General features: G+C 43.5%; 2 protein-coding genes across 2 annotated transcripts; both read left to right on the plus strand.

The window, feature by feature from the left end:
* The first annotated feature begins 444 nt into the window (after positions 1 to 444).
* LOC131418964 (putative olfactory receptor 2W6) lies at positions 445 to 1,395 on the plus strand. Its single transcript, XM_058563989.1, has one exon. The coding sequence runs from the start codon at positions 448 to 450 to the stop codon at positions 1,393 to 1,395; it is 948 nt and encodes a 315-aa protein (XP_058419972.1). The 5' UTR covers positions 445 to 447.
* A 12,885-nt stretch (positions 1,396 to 14,280) lies between these two features.
* LOC131407765 (olfactory receptor 2C3) lies at positions 14,281 to 15,240 on the plus strand. The gene has a single exon (XM_058544691.1). It carries the CDS (start codon positions 14,281 to 14,283, stop codon positions 15,238 to 15,240), a length of 960 nt encoding a protein of 319 aa, XP_058400674.1.
* The last annotated feature ends 708 nt before the right edge of the window (positions 15,241 to 15,948 follow it).

Here is a 15,948-nt window from a genome sequence, read left to right on the forward strand (position 1 = left end):
ATTTTGCTCAATCTGCCACATGTAAAATTCTTACTTATTATTTGGGAAAAAACTAAAAAATTCCTCTCAGGTACAGCAGTCTTCCCTAAGATTAGCTCTTCTACAGAGGCTTCCCTGATCAATTGGAAATAATTTGCAAAACACTCGGTTTTTTATCAAATCTTCTAGAGCACTTTCACTATCTCTCTTCTTTGCATTATTTACAACATTATTCACCAAGGAGGGCAAGGCCTGAGTCAGTTCATCCTCTACCCTCCATGGGCATCAGGTACACTGCTTTGCATACAGTAAGTGTCAATAAGAGTATGCTAAAAAAGTAACGGAAGGGAAAATGACTCTCCTAACTTCACAGACCCATAGATGGAAATTGGAGAGTCCTGGGTACAGTCTTCATTTGTGGCCTCACCCAATTCTTTTTTTGCATCTCCATAGCAGCTGGTGAAGATTATGGAAAGAGACAATGACAGCTACCAACAGGCCTTCATCCTGGTGGGCTTTTCTGATCGGCCTCGACTGGAGATGATTCTCTTTGCTTTTATCCTAGTCTTTTACGTCCTGACCCTAGTGGGTAACACTGCCATCATCCTCTTGTCGATTGTGGACACCAGGCTCCACACACCCATGTACTTCTTTCTTGGGAACCTGTCTTTCTTGGACCTCTGCTTTACAACGAGCATTGTCCCCCAGCTGCTGTGGAACCTTTGGGGTCCAGAGAAGACCATCACCTACCATGGCTGTGTGGCCCAACTCTATATCTACATGGTGTTGGGCTCCACTGAGTGTGTTCTCCTGGCTGTCATGTCCTATGACCGCTATGTGGCCATCTGCCGACCCCTACACTACACCGTGGTCATGCACCCACGTCTCTGCCTTCAGCTGGTGGCCGTGGCTTGGTGCTGTGGCTTTCTAAACTCTTTTGTCATGTGTCCCCAGACGATGCAACTCTCCCGATGTGGGTGTCGCAGGGTGGACCACTTTCTGTGTGAGATGCCTGCTCTTATTGCCATGTCCTGTGAAGACACCATGCTGGTGGAAGTGTCTGCCTTTGTTCTGGGGGTCGCCCTTCTCCTGGTGCCCCTTTCCCTTATCCTCATGTCCTATGGCATGATCGCTGCCACTGTGCTGAGGATCAAGTCAACAGTGGGGCGCAAGAAGGCTATCAACACCTGCTCTTCTCACCTGATGGTGGTCTCCCTCTTCTACGGAACCATCATCTACATGTACCTGCAGCCAGCCAACAGCTACTCCCAGGATCAGGGCAAGTTCCTCACCCTCTTCTATACCATCGTCACCCCTAGTGTCAACCCCCTCATCTATACCCTGAGGAACAAGGATGTGAAGGGGGCAATGAAGAATTTCTTAGGAGGGAGAAGGGGGCTGGGGAAGCCTGAGTGAGAGGAATGCTGGGGTGATAGATGATGCTCTGCGTTCACTCCCACAGACAAGTCTGTAACCATGAGGAGAGCTAATATTCAAAAAGTAGAGTGAATGCAGATGGGAATGATGCTCTTGAGGTTGACCCCATCCTCTGCTCTCTGGATGGGAAGTGGCTTCCTTCTGTTTAAAGGTGTCTGCTCTAGGAGATCTCTGCTGTACTTGCATTTCATCCATCTTTGGGCTTTATTCACAACTGCAGGAGACATTTAGACCTAATTCAAAGCACACATTCCGCAGACTATGTCATGGGATGTCAAACAAAAATGAGACAACCTGAGTGGTCTCCTCTGGAAGGTCCTTTATTTATGACTGTGGTGGTTTCTCAGAGCAGGGCGAGTCACCACGAGTAAAATCAGTACTCTGTCCTAGCTGTAGGTTGGTTCTCCATGACTGAAGAGTGTTCTTTGATTTACTTTTTGAAAAGGAAGGAAGAGTTTTTTTAGAGTTGCCTGCATCTTTTCCTTGACTTTCCCTCACAGCCAAAGCGTTTACAAGATAGTTGACTGGAGTTAAGGGTCCAAATGAAACACGTCAGAGTCAAATGAATCACTTTGGTCTCCTTAGTAGCTTACTCTAATCAGCTGTAAATATTCCTCTTTAAAGAGAGCTGTCTTATTCTCAGACTAATTACCACCCCCTCCAAAAGAAAAGAAAAAACTTTGATGGCCAAAGTCATTGGAATTGGAAGTTACTAAGAGCAGTATTTCCAAAACTGGTTTTGCGTGAGAACTCTTAAGATACAAATTTCCAAAAACTCCAGGTGTGGAGTCCAGGCGTCTCTGTTTTTAGAAAACTCTATAGGTATTACTGATGACAGATTTGGAAATCATTGTTTCACAGATCATCTAAATCCAACTCCTGACACCAACCAGGAGTCCTCCTGGAGTGTTCTGAGCATACTGCCACCTTCCTGGGAGTGAGTGATGCTGCGAACCAGGCAGGGAGATGATATCACCCACATCTGGGTTTGGAACTGATCTGTCCTCTTTCCGGATATCTCTTGGAGTCCAGCACTCTTATCTGTGTTATGAGGGTAAGAGTCCTTGTTTTACAATGTTGTAGTAGACATTAAATACGGCGAGGTGTGTCAAGTGTGAGGCAAGTGGTCTCTCAATAATGTTTGCCTTTCTTTCCATGGACCACAGCCATTAGCAATCTATTCCTTTTGAAATAGATTTCAATTTTGTTATTTAGATCTTGCTTTAGTAAAAATCGTGTTTAGTATCTTCCCACTCAAATCTGCAAGGTGAAAAATGCTTTCTCTCAGGTGTGGGAACAGCCTTCACTTGCTTCTTTATACGAGGTAAACAGGGTCACTTGGGAACTCTCAGAGGACTCTGCTGTGTTCTTTAGCACCACAGCGTAAATGCGGGGGAGAGGATGAAGACTCAGGTCAGTGTGCTCACTCTACACTATTAGTAGATAATACACATTCAGGCTGCTGGGGTAATGGGGGGAGTGGGTCCACAGACTGGGACAGAGGCTAAATCTGTAATAACAAGACATCCACATGGAAGTGGGAAAACTGTTTCAAAGTCATACAACTAGATGTTTTGGAGATATTAAGAATAAAGTAAAGTTCATTTGCTTCTTTCATCTTCCTGTATTATAAAGATGATCACAGGACATACGGAAAGTAAATATTTCTTACTCCATATGCAAATGACTTGACAAAACACAGGGAGGCTAAGGAAGTTGCTTATAATTACAAGGCAAGTGAACACCCGAGATAGTGCTCAGCGTCTGTCAGACATCTCCCATTTCCCATTGAGTTTTTCATTTCATCACCTGCCTCTTGGGAATTTAGGCTCTATGCAGTTAAAATGTGGACTATCTATAGTCAAATGGGTCCTTTATATCTGATAAAAAAAAAAAAACATTTAAGTTTCCTTTTAAGCTCAAGAAATCACCCACAGAGCATCATCTTGGAAATAAAAGATTGAAGGAATTCTGTCTATTGCTCCAAATGCCAGTCCTTTTCTCTATCCCTCTTCTTGTTGCATCTCTGTGACGTGACCATCACTGACAAAGCATCCACATGCATAAAATGAGTGTATTTCCTGCTAATCTGGAGTAGGGCGCTGGCCAGAGGGGGGACATCATTTCCTGAGTGGTTCTGTTCTTTCTCCTAAACCCTCCTGCAGCTGTGCTATTTCTGTGATACATTTTCAATGGGTCAATTTGACAATATTTATTAAACACACATATATCCTGTAAATTCTAAGGAAATCAAAGAAATTGACCTGGTGATGGGGTGCCCGCCCATTCGCACCTCCCCAAGTACACCCACTTGTCCTAACGCCAATAAGCGACAGTGGACAAATTTTGCTGCAACAAAACCTCACCCTTGTATACTGTTGATGGTGAATGGGAGTTTAAGGAGACAGAGTGAGGAGTCAGTCAACCCATCCATGAAATGGCCGGTGACCTCTGTACTAAGTCTCTTCAGGGGTTTAGGAAACTGACTTGGGGATGCCGCCCCAAAACTTCATCAGTTGGAAAGAAATGGGAATAAAGTATTAATATAATAAAATACAACAAAAACTAAAGTGAAGAAGAGAAGAGATGGAATAATGATAAAAGATTTGACCAGAGAGTTGAGTTAGAACAGCTGGAAGTTGTGGAATTCTGAAGATCTGTAAAAATATTTGAGAAGAGAAGAAAAAAAGTAATGGCATTTGGGAATAGACATTTCACTCTGAGAAGTATGTCAGCATAGGCAGAGCAAGATTGATTGCAAATGGTCTTAAATCATGGGAACAAAGATTTCGTGTGAAAAAAACACTAGCAAGGTCAAATTTCACTGGAGGACTGTGCACCTGGGACCAGCAGATGCAGCCCACGTTGGGGTTTGCGCTGAAATGCACTGAGATGTGAGGGCTGAGCTCCCACCTTGCCGAGTCCATCTTTGGGCCTCCGTGGTGCCCCCTGGTCGAGCAGGCTCAGAGACACAGACTCGCTTTAACCGCTTCATCAGAGCCTGCATATTATACCGGGATGGCAACGTACTACTTCACAATGTGAGAAAACTATCTTTCAATTGTACCATTCCTTCTTGCCGATGAACAGTAGACTTCATTCCTGTTGGGAAGCTACATGGGGAAGCATATGATCAGAAAGTGGCTTGGTCAAAGTGTAAAGCAAATAATGGGAATTTGATTTAAAATAAATATTTAATGGTATCAATCTCTGCTAATACACAATATCTGACTCTCAACTAGTGTTTACTATGTGCCAGGCACTCTAATAAACATTTGCCTTATATTATCTACTTAGATCCTTAAAATTACCCTGAGAAGAGATGGAGGCACAGAGAGGTCTGTGACTCAGCACAGGTCCCTCAGCTTGTAAATGCTGGAGCCAAGGCCTGATCCCAGTGTATCTGGCTCCAGGATCCGTGCTCTTGACCCTGGGATACATCCCACTTTACTCACAGCTCTGAACAAAGGAAGAATATGGCCCAAGTTTAGTATGAGGAACTCATAGCTAGCAGCCTCTTACAGATGTGATGGGGCTTGAAAAATGAGCTGAGCTTAACCAATCTGATTATTTTCTCATAAATTTAGAATTTAAAATGTGAGGAACTAAGACAGCAGCAAGTAAGACCTGAAGCAGACACAACATGATGCAGAAAAAGGCAAGGCAGAGATCAGAATGGGGTTGGCTGGAGGGGGCATGTGTAAGGTGCGTTGTCCTTGGGTAAGGGAGCCGGAGGGAGAGGAAAGCAGGCTGCCAGGGGAGGGAGAAGGGAGAAGGGCATCTCATGTGGGAAGGATCTTGGGTCTTGCTGCTAGACCCTTTTCTCCTGAAAAGCCGTTGTGCTCTGGTCTTTGCCTCAAACCCCTGTGAGATTAGTCATCTATTTTTACAGTGACATCCACCTACTGTCAATGAGTTGGTCTTTCCTGCTTTTAATTAAAAACAAATAAATGTTCAAACAACCTTCTCTACTTAAGAGAGCTTGAATGGGCAGATCAGCTCTTCCTCTATGATTTTCCTTCCAGCTTTTTGATAGAGTAATCTTCTCTTTAGCTCTTGAATCCTGTCAATCAAGTCAAGAAAATATTTCTTTGGCAGCTGTCCCTTTATGATGAATTTTTACCTCCTTTTCTTATTCATTCTGTCATAGTTTACTGTTTGAAAGACAGTGAGAGGTAGAATTTACTGAACATCGACTATGGTACTATGCTGAGACTTTACATAGTTTGTCTCAGTTAATCTTTACAATAACTCTGAGAAGTAAACACTATTACTATTTCCCAGATAAGAAAACTGAGTCTAAGAGGTCTATTATAAGAGGCTTAATTGGGGGCTGGATTCCTGTTTCCTATATGGTATTAACATTGCCAACTGATTCTGCATCAGACTCCAGTGACTGATGTCCCAGAGGAAGAGATGTGAGAAGGCCTGAAGTAGGTTAGTAAGGCAAAAGCATGCCCGTTGATAGATGCCCCCTCCCTGATTCTTAACTTCTCAAACAGCCTTATCTCATCTATCCAATCTGAAGTCATTCAGCTAAGAAAACTTCGAGCCTGGGGACACCAGATGAGGCCGCCATGGTGCCGGGGGAGTTAAGGCCTGTTTGTGCAGGCTGAGGCTGCGCTGCTCTCTCCTGGGGCAGGGGGTAAGAGAGACAAGAGAAGGCCAGGGACTGGGGCCAGGGGGCCGGTTGTGCTGTCCTCACCCTTCCCGCCTTGGCCTTTGTCTTCCCTAGTCCATGTTCCCAGGCCAGACGTTGTTTGTTGCCTTCACGCTCCTTTCCTGATAATATGAACCCTTTTTCATCTCGTCCTCAATACCCATGAATAAGAATCTGAGAACTGATCTCCAAAATTTAATTTTTAATAACAAAAGCTTAATTGGTGTTTTCTAATGCAGGGATGTAACCAACCTGGGATTCCATCACCAATATGAGCCCAGGGCTGCAGCCTATACTTTGACAAATTGAAAACCCCTAGAAGGTTTATGATAAGCTTTTCAACACTGACAACACTGGTTCTTTCTTCTCACATCAAAGATACTTAATCCATGCCTGCTGGTTTGAACTATATTTTCATTGATCCCACTAGCATTCTTGTGATTGTGGGACCTTTCACAAGAAAGCATGAATCTTTTACACCTCTTCGTGTAGCCCTCTACCCTCTTGATGTGAATTTGCTTTGGGAGGGTGGAGAAAACAGAATTCCAAATGCCCACTGTGGTCACTGAGCACAGGGCTGATGGATCTGACCTTTAGAAGAAGAAAAAATCAGATTCCAGATTCTGCATTTGGGGACCTCTTGGTCACATGCAGATCTGCAGAGATCAACGTGCACATCATTTAGAATAACTAGCTTTAAACAAATTATAGTGTCCTTGCAAAGAGGGACAATGTATTTTTCTCCTATTTCTTCTGCTAGAATGCTCGGGGCAGTGATGAATGCATAATAGATCCTTTGTAAAATATATTGATTTCATAATAAGAAAAAAAATGGAAAATTAAGCTTAAGCTTCATTATAACATTCAATTTTATAATACTAAATTACTATTTATTACAAATATTGATGTGATATTATATCTAACGTCCCCAAACTCTGGCTTTGAGAAAACAAATATGGATATTAATAATGATTAATAATCATTCATTTATCTAGTCATTGGTCATCGTGTTCATTTTTTCCTTATTCACTCAGCAGGTATTTATGGAATACCTCCCACACACCACACACAAGGCAGGACAGTGGGGACACAAGTACGAAACAAAGAAAACTATGAAACAAACGTCAGTCCCAGTGTCTGACAGGGACACTGTGCTATAGGATGAAGTGAGTGGCCCTGCACTTGCCCCTCGAAGCTCTGTTTCCTGCAGGAGGTGATGCTGCTGTGAGTTCTGAAAGATGAACAAGTTGGGAAGTAAAAGCACTGGAATAAGGTGCTGCAAGGAAAGCAGAGAAGCACGGGCTGAGGCAGGGAGACAATGGGAAGCGTTGGGAGCTCAGCAGTGGCATGAGTTTGGACGCAGGGTCCTAAGAGAGTGGTCGTAGGTAAATAGTGAGCTGTGGGCAAGAGCCAAGCCTTTAAGCATCCTCCCTTAACATTAAGCTTGGGAACTTGGATTTTATTTTGCCTATCATGGAGAGGAAATGAGATATTTAGGAAAGAGAGTGAAATCAATTGGGTGCATTTTAGGCAGATCATTTGCTGCAATTTAAAGTATGTCTTAGAAAAGAGGAGAAGAAAAAGCTTTTCCATAATCCAAGTGAGGGGTTAGGAGAATTTAATGAAAGAAATGAGGGTGCAGATGCAGCCGAGAAACTGGATTTGGGGCATGTCAGAGCAATAGAATTCTCAGGATTTGGGATTTGACTGAAAGTGAGAAATGAGTCAACTGGAGAGTAATCTACTCCCTGGTGCCTGCTTTATTTTTCTGGGTGTAGAGGGAGCATGTTGGTGCTGATGGCTGAAGAGTTCACTTTTAATTACATGAAACGGCAATTAGCATAGTTTTCTCCCAAAGCAGGAGGAAGGATCTCAAGAATCATTATTTTACAACTAAGGGAACAAATCTCATGAAAATAAAGATCTCAGATTCAGCACGCCCTCTGAGACAGGAGCACCTGGCACAGAAGGACTCATTAAGCTTTTGCTAAAGACGCCAGGCTGTGGAATTGGGTCATTAAAAAGTTTGGTGTGCTGATGTCTGGGTTGGGCCCCTAAGGTGACAATGTCTTCTGAGGTTTCTTCGTCATCTCTACTGGAAGGAGTTCCAAGGCCTGGGCGAATATGATGACTCTCCAGGGGGAGATCTGTACAACTAGTCGGCGTGTTAGAAGCCCCATTGCCCTGTGCAGAGATGGAGACGGTGTGGTCCCTTTGGTCCCCCCTCATCTGTTGACTTAATTCTGTCTCAGAGCAGAACACTCAGAAGTGGGTCAAAAGTTCCACAACTGGTGATTTGTCAGTAAACTGTCCTACTTAAACTGATGTTTAAAAAAATTACACAGGTTGTTTGAGTTGATCATGCCACTCCTTTATATTGTCACTGGAGTTATAATCACATGTAGCAATCAAAGCACTGTTTGCCCAGCCCACTCAGGCAAAGGGAATAGGAGGATTAAGATAATTTAGGTTGACAAATGTTTCTCTGAAACATCCAGTCTTGAATCTTCTAGGCCATTATTCCCGTTTTTTTTATATTCTAACAGTCTTGGAAATGCTATACTCCAGACAGAAGAATGAATCTAAAATTTGATTACCGTTTCTACTAGACAGCTTTGCAAAGAATAGTAAAAGAGTCTCTAGACGTTAAAAGAAAATGCTTTCTTCAGATTGTTTTAAATTTTAGTTTTTAATTTGTCCTAAAGTAAAATTGTAAATCCTTTGGTGAACAATTCTATGAGTTCTCTTTGCATGTTTAGATTTATGTAACTGCCCTCAAGATGAGGATATGGAGCAGCTACACCACGTTCTCAAACACCCCCGTCTTATCCCCCCAACCCTAAACCCTGGCAACCACTAACCTGTTACCATCTCCATATTTTTGTCTTTCTGAGTTTTGAACAATCTACAAACGAAATCATAAAGCGCCTCGTTGGTTTTAAGATTGCCTTGTTTTGGTGAGCAGCATGCCTGTGACAGTCATCCAGATGCTGTATCAGGAGCTCCCTCCTACTTCTGCTGAGCAGAATTCCACTGTGGGGGTGACATCAGTTTGCTTATCCATCCACTGGTTGAAGGATATTTGGTTGCTTCCAGTGTTGGGCGATTGCACATAGAGCTGCTGTAAACATTTGACCACAGATCTCCAAGGGAACCTAAGATTTCATTTCCCTGGGTTAGTACTCAGGGGTGGAACTCAGGGTCACAGAGTAAGTGTGTGTTTATAGGAAAACACAGACCATTTTTCAGAGTGGTGGGCCGGTTTGCATTCCCACGGTCACTGAGAGGTCCAGTTGCTCTGTGACTTCGTCAGCACTTGGTGGCGCCACTATTTCATTTTAGTTGCACCAGTAGGTGTGCAGTGGCATTTCATCATGGGTTTAATCTTCCTAATGTAACGATGTTGAACATCCTTTTACATCCTTATTTTTTCACCAATCTATCCTTTTCATTAAAATCTCTTGTTTTGAGTTTTGTTCATTTTTTTTTTTGGAGGGAGATTGGCCCTGAGCTAACGTCTGTTGCCAATCTTCCTCTTTTTCTTTTTTCTCCCCAAAGTCCCAGTACATAGTTATATATCCTAGTTGTAGGTCCTTCTAGTTCTTCTATGTGGGATGCTGCCTCAGCATGGCTTGATGAGCTATGAGTAGGTCTGTGCCCAGAATCCAAACTGAAGAACCCCAGGCCGCCGAATTGGAATGTGAGAACTTAACTGCTACGCCACCAGGCCGGCCTCCTGTTTTGCCCATTTTTAAACAGGATTATTTGTTTTCTTCCTGAAGAATTTTGAGTATTCTTGAACAATTATGGAAAGATGTTATTTGATGGATATACGATTTGCAAATATTTAATCCCAGCATGGAACTTGGCTTTTCATTCTCTTAACAGTATCTTTCTGAAAGCAACAGTTTTAATTTGGATCAAATCCAATTAATAATTTTCCTCTTATGCATTCGACTTTCAGTGTCACGTCTAAGAACTCTGCCTAACTCCAGGCCAAAAAGATTTTCTCTTTTGTATTCTACTAAACAATTTATGATCTTACATTTGGATCTGTAATCTGTACTGAACTTTTGTAGAAGATGTGAAGTTTAGTTGGATGATCATAATTTTTTTGCATTTGGATGTCCAATTCCAAGAAAATGCTTGTTGAATTGCTTTTATGCCTTTGTGAAAAACAAGTGGCTACACTTCTGCGGTTCTGTTTCTGACTCTCGTTCTGTTCCGTTGATCTCTGTGTCTGTTCCTTGACTAATATCATGTTGTCTTGATCATTTTAGCTTGATAATAAGTAAAATCAGGTACTGTGATTTCTTCTACTTTAATCATACTTTTAAATTTTGCTCTAAATTTTTCTTTTTCTTCTCACATAGATAAGAATTAACTTGTCTGTATCACCAAAAATGTTGCTGAGATTTTGACTGGAATGCATTAAATCAGAGATCAAGTTGCATGGATTCAGTGTCTTTACTATGTTCAGCCTTCCAATTCATATAAATATATGTGCATTGTTTTTCTTTCTTTCTTTTTTTTTTTTTGGTGAGGAAGATCAGCCCTGTGCTAACATCTGCCCCTCCTCCTCTTTTTTTTGCTGACGAAGACAGGCCCTGGGCTAACATCCGTGCCCATCTTCCTCCACTTTATATGGGACACCGCCACAGCATGGCTTGCCAAGCGGTGCCTCGGTGCGCGCCTGGGATCCGAACAGGTGAAACCCGGGCCGCCACAGTGGAGTGCACGCACTTAAGCGCTTGTGCCACTGGGCCGGCCCCTGTACATTGTTTTTCGAATGTACCTAATTCCAGTGATTTGTATAGTACAAAATGGTTATAACGGTAAATGTATATGTTATATGTATTTTACCACAATAAAAATGACCTCAATGTATCAAGAAAAATGTTAGTTCATCACTGTGGTGTACACCAGTAATAAAATAATTGGATTTCAAAAAAAAAACCTATAACAGCATGTACCAAAATTACTGTAATGAGCAAAGATTTCAGACTCTCTCTCCCATCACATGATAAATGTTTGCAGAGAAACCTGATTGTTAACTTCTGTAAATCACATTTGGCAGCATAAAAACCTAAAGTAAGGTTTTGTTCATAAGAAGAATCAATTCTGTGTGTATAGAAGAAACAATGTAATTGTAATTATTCTTAGGGGAAAAAAATCCCAAAAGCTTCTTTCCCTCCAATTTCTCTCCCCTGATGCATCACCCTCCTGAATGCTCCAGGGCATAAAATGAATGTCTTGTGGTTATAAGGGCTGTGTGACACACTGGTGCTTTGAGGTCGGCACATATTCTCGTTCTGGAAACACTGTGAGGCGACCTCACTCCTTCTGCTAATAGTTTTCTTAGAAAAAACAAGTGCTTCTTTCTAATTTAAACCTATTCTGATTTTAAGCTTGAGAACGTGTCCTTCAGACACAGGTTTGAACAGAATCTAGCACGTCGGTATTGATGATTTGGTGATCTCTCACATTTTTAGGGCTTCCCAAATCCCATGGCTACTCTCCTACTCTTTAATGCCACATGCACTGCATTCACGGATCTTATCGATCCTTGAAATGAAATACCGCCCATTACCCAACATTTCCCCCTGCAGACAGGGAGATGCTGCTGCTAGCTCGCCATCGGTAAGAGACATTCTTGGTTTATTTGTTTGTTTTTCGTGGTATTTCAGATAAACTGGGATCACAGAGATTCTGCTAATTCCAATTCAGGTCAATGAGCACTGACCCATTTCAATAATCTGGTTTGCTCTTCTTGGGGTCTTGGGCATTTTAGCTGGTAGCCTGCATTCAGGGGTGGAGTTTGTGATGGTGTGATTGACTCATAAAATTTGGACTCAAGAAGTTTCCACAACTGTGACTGGGCTCTCTTTCTTTGTCATAATGGCCCAGGACTAGGGATGGGGTCACATTTTCAAGAATGACTTTGTCGTGACAGTTCTGGTGAACCTCTGTGGATGAGCTAACCTCTTCCTCACTAGGAGTGTTACTTCTGTTCTGAGAATCTGGCCGTCTTGGGTGTAGCTCCAGTCCTTGTCCTGAGCAGTCTGGGACTTCGGGTAAGCCACTGAACACTTCTAGAAAGATATCAGATCATCACAAATGTCTCACTTCCTCAAAAATTCTGCTCAACTATTACGACGTGACTGAACGGATGGTCCCCATCTCTTGGTGAAGGTCATACATTTTCTTCATGTGTGAGTGACAAAGTCCCCATACCTCCACAGAGGGGACACGTGCACCCACCGGGGACAGCACAGCTTCAGGTTAGCCTTTTCCTTTTCCACGTCCTCGTCAGCTGATCTGAGGTGACTCTCTGTGGGGCAGTCACTTTATTGTATCACGACTCAGTTGCACAGAACTATCCCCGTTCACTTCTCTCTCCCCATCCGCATTCTGGAACCACCCATGTTCTGACAGCTCTCGACGCCTCCTCGATTTGCAGAGGGTCACAGTCCATCCCCTGGGTGCTTTCTCAGGGCATCAGTGCTGCCCCGGCCTGCTACGTGCAAATGAGACGATTGTCTCAGCATTCTGGCTCAGTCAAGTCCACACCGGTACAGCTTCTGTGCGTGAATTTCGGCAACCGCCTGAAGCTCTCAGAGCCCCATTCCTCCATGTGCACGACGGAAACTGTACATGTATTTTAAAACACTGTGCGTGTACATGTGTTCAAGTTTGCTTTGCTTGATGAATTTCCAGCTATAGAGGTGGATGAGTTTCACTCCCTGGGATTTTAAAGGGTTGACAGTTGTCTTTATAGGTGCTCTGTTCCTCACACCTAGATGGACTCTAACTATAATGAATTTGTGCTTCCTTTGAAAAGACAGGGAAGAAAAAATTTGATGTTTTTACTAAAAAAGGCTCCAGAACTTTGCAGGAACATCTGAAGCAGACTGAGATTGTGCCCTTTCCTCTATGGGGGCTTCTGGCTTCACTGCTTGCCCTGCTAGGTCATGGTTTGCTTTCTTCCACCTTCGTAAGAGAAAGGGATAGGCTGGGTCACCTATGCATGACTCTGACGGTTCCACGAGTTCTTTCCTGACAACACACTGCGAGACTGCCCTGCATGTCCCTCAACGATGCCTCATATTTCTCCAGCCCTGCCTCCACCGGGACCACACACCATTCTAACGACCTGTTTCACAATGTGCTCGTTCAATGACTGTTGATGAAGGGACTTCTGTGTCCCTGACACTGGGCTGGGCACTGGAGACCAGCAGTAGACAGAGTAGACTGAAGGCCATGGCTCCACGGAATTTCTACTCCTGTGAAGGTAACAGACATGATACATTAGAACCGCATGTGTTCTATGGTGATAAGTCCTATGAATAAACATAAAGCAGGAATAGGGGAGAAGGCAGCCAGAAGGTTCTCAACATTGAATAACACCGTGAGGGAGTGCTCACTGAAAGGTGATTTTTGAAAAACGACATGAAGGAGGAGGGAAAGTGAGCGTGCACATGTCTTGGAGGAAAGCTCTGTAAGCCTTGTTCCAGGACATTGGGGTGTGGAGCTGTGGAGCGAGATGGTCACATTATGTCCACTGTAACCTTGTGGCTGCTGTGCTGAGAATACTGTGAAGGAACGTAACAGGGAAGCAGGGAGACGAGTTAGGATGTTAGATCAGTAATTCAGGTGATAAATGATGGCGCCATGGGCCAGGATGAGGAGCAGAACTGGTGAGCGGTGATGCGATCTGGATGTACTTAATGAGAAAGCAAAAATTTTTGACAACTGTGGGATCTGAGAGGAAAAGGAACACAAGGTGGACTCCATGTGGCCATTAGCCGAGAGAGGAAGAAGCTCAATCTTAACGCTGTGCAGTGTTTCATCACAGGAAATGCCATCCTCTACCCAACAAAATCCTCAGCACTCAACTTTTAGGTTGTTGATGTTGCCACCAAAGTAATAGAACAGTAAGAAATCAATGCCAGGAATTTTGCATGACTGTCCATTTTTCCCCAGGTACACATGTTCCCATGTCCTTTAGGACACCGTACAAATGGTTCTTCAGGAAGGTGATGCAATTCCGTCAATGGAGCTGCTGGGCGGATGCTTTTGAGAGCAATGGGTCTAAATTCATGTTGAGAATGTGCTAACTGATATAGTCACTTCATGCCTCATATCCTGTGCCCCCCACTCACCTGCAGGTGGCCTTTTAGTCCCACCCCCAGCTGCATGTGGTGATGGAAATAGCCAACACAAGCTCTCCAGGAGTCTTTGTACTCCTGGGTTTCTCTTCACGACCCTCACTAGAACCTATCCTCTTCTTCCTTGTCTTGGGGTTTTATGTGGTGTCTGTCTTGGGCAATGGCATCATCATTCTGGTCTCCTGTGTGGAGGTGCACCTCCACACTCCTATGTACTTCTTTCTTGCTAACCTCTCATTCCTGGACATTAGCTTCACCACCAGCGTCGTCCCACAACTCCTGGTCAACCTCTGGGGACCACAGAAAACCATAAGCTATGGAGGGTGTGTGGTCCAGTTCTATATCTCCCACTGGCTGGGGGCGACTGAATGTGTCCTCCTGGCAGTCATGTCCTGTGACCGCTACGCTGCCATCTGCAGGCCACTCCACTACACTGTCATCATGCATCCACGGCTTTGCCTTAGCCTGGCTTTCGTCTCGTGGCTCGGGGGTCTGACCACCAGCATGGTGGGCTCCACACTCACCATGCTCCTGCCGCTGTGTGGGAACAATCGCATAGACCACTTCTTCTGTGAGATGCCCCTCATTATGCAACTGGTTTGTGTGGACACCAGCTTCAATGAGGTGGAGATGTACGTGGCCAGCTTTATCTTTGTTGTCTTGCCTCTGGGTCTCATCCTGGTCTCCTATGGCCATATTGCTCACGCTGTGTTGAAGATCAGGTCAGCAGAAGGGCGGAGAAAGGCATTCAACACCTGCTCTTCCCACGTGGCCATCGTGGCTCTGTTTTACGGGAGCATCATCTTCATGTATCTCCAGCCGGCCAAGAGCAACTCTCATGAACAGGGCAAGTTCATAGCCCTCTTCTACACCGTGGTCACCCCAATGCTGAACCCCCTGATTTACACGCTGAGGAACAAGGACATGAAGAAGGGTCTCAGGCACCTTGTGTTAGAGAAGTGCTGTGGCTTTGCGGGGACGTGGGGGCATATTTAGAGACAGGAGTCACTTGTGAGGAGGGTGAACAAGTTTATAGTTTTCAAAATAGATTTTGGGGGCAGGATATTTGGGATATCATTTCTGTTCTAATGTTGCTTGAGTTTAAGGAAGGTGACAATCTGAAATGAATGTGCTCGCTCACACTTTTCAGGTCCAGGTGAGGAGAGATTATTTGCTGTTTCTATTTTTCGTTAAAAATAATAATGTTTAGTTAGTTGTTTATATTGTTATATAAGTAATATATATATGTCAATTGTCATATTGTTAACTGTTTATCTAGTTATATATGTAAATTGTTATATTATTTTTTACTTGTTTATAATAATGTCTGCCATTGAACGTGCCTAATCTGTGTGAAATCCTTTACAATTTAGTCCAATATTCGTAATGACTCAGTGAGGTAAATATTATTAACCTCATAAAGCTTAGGTAATTACAAAGCTATTAAGGTTTTATGCTGAATTTAAGCCTAGATCTAGCTGTCCATAGACATGCTTGCCATTTTGCCTATAGCCCCTTGTGATATAGTAAGAAATACATATTTGGTCTTTGTGTCTGGTTCCAGGCAGAGAGCTTCTAGGACTCTTGGGGTTTCCTCAGTGACTTAGGTGAGAGGAGCTTCTTTTGTTATTAGTAACAAGCCCACTTAAACTCTACCTGATTTATGCCACTGAGCTGACTCCAGGTGTGGCCCCTGGATAGCTT

The sequence above is a fragment of the Diceros bicornis genome, chromosome 1, assembly GCF_020826845.1.
Source record: "Diceros bicornis minor isolate mBicDic1 chromosome 1, mDicBic1.mat.cur, whole genome shotgun sequence".
NCBI classification, from domain to species: Eukaryota; Metazoa; Chordata; class Mammalia; order Perissodactyla; family Rhinocerotidae; genus Diceros; species Diceros bicornis.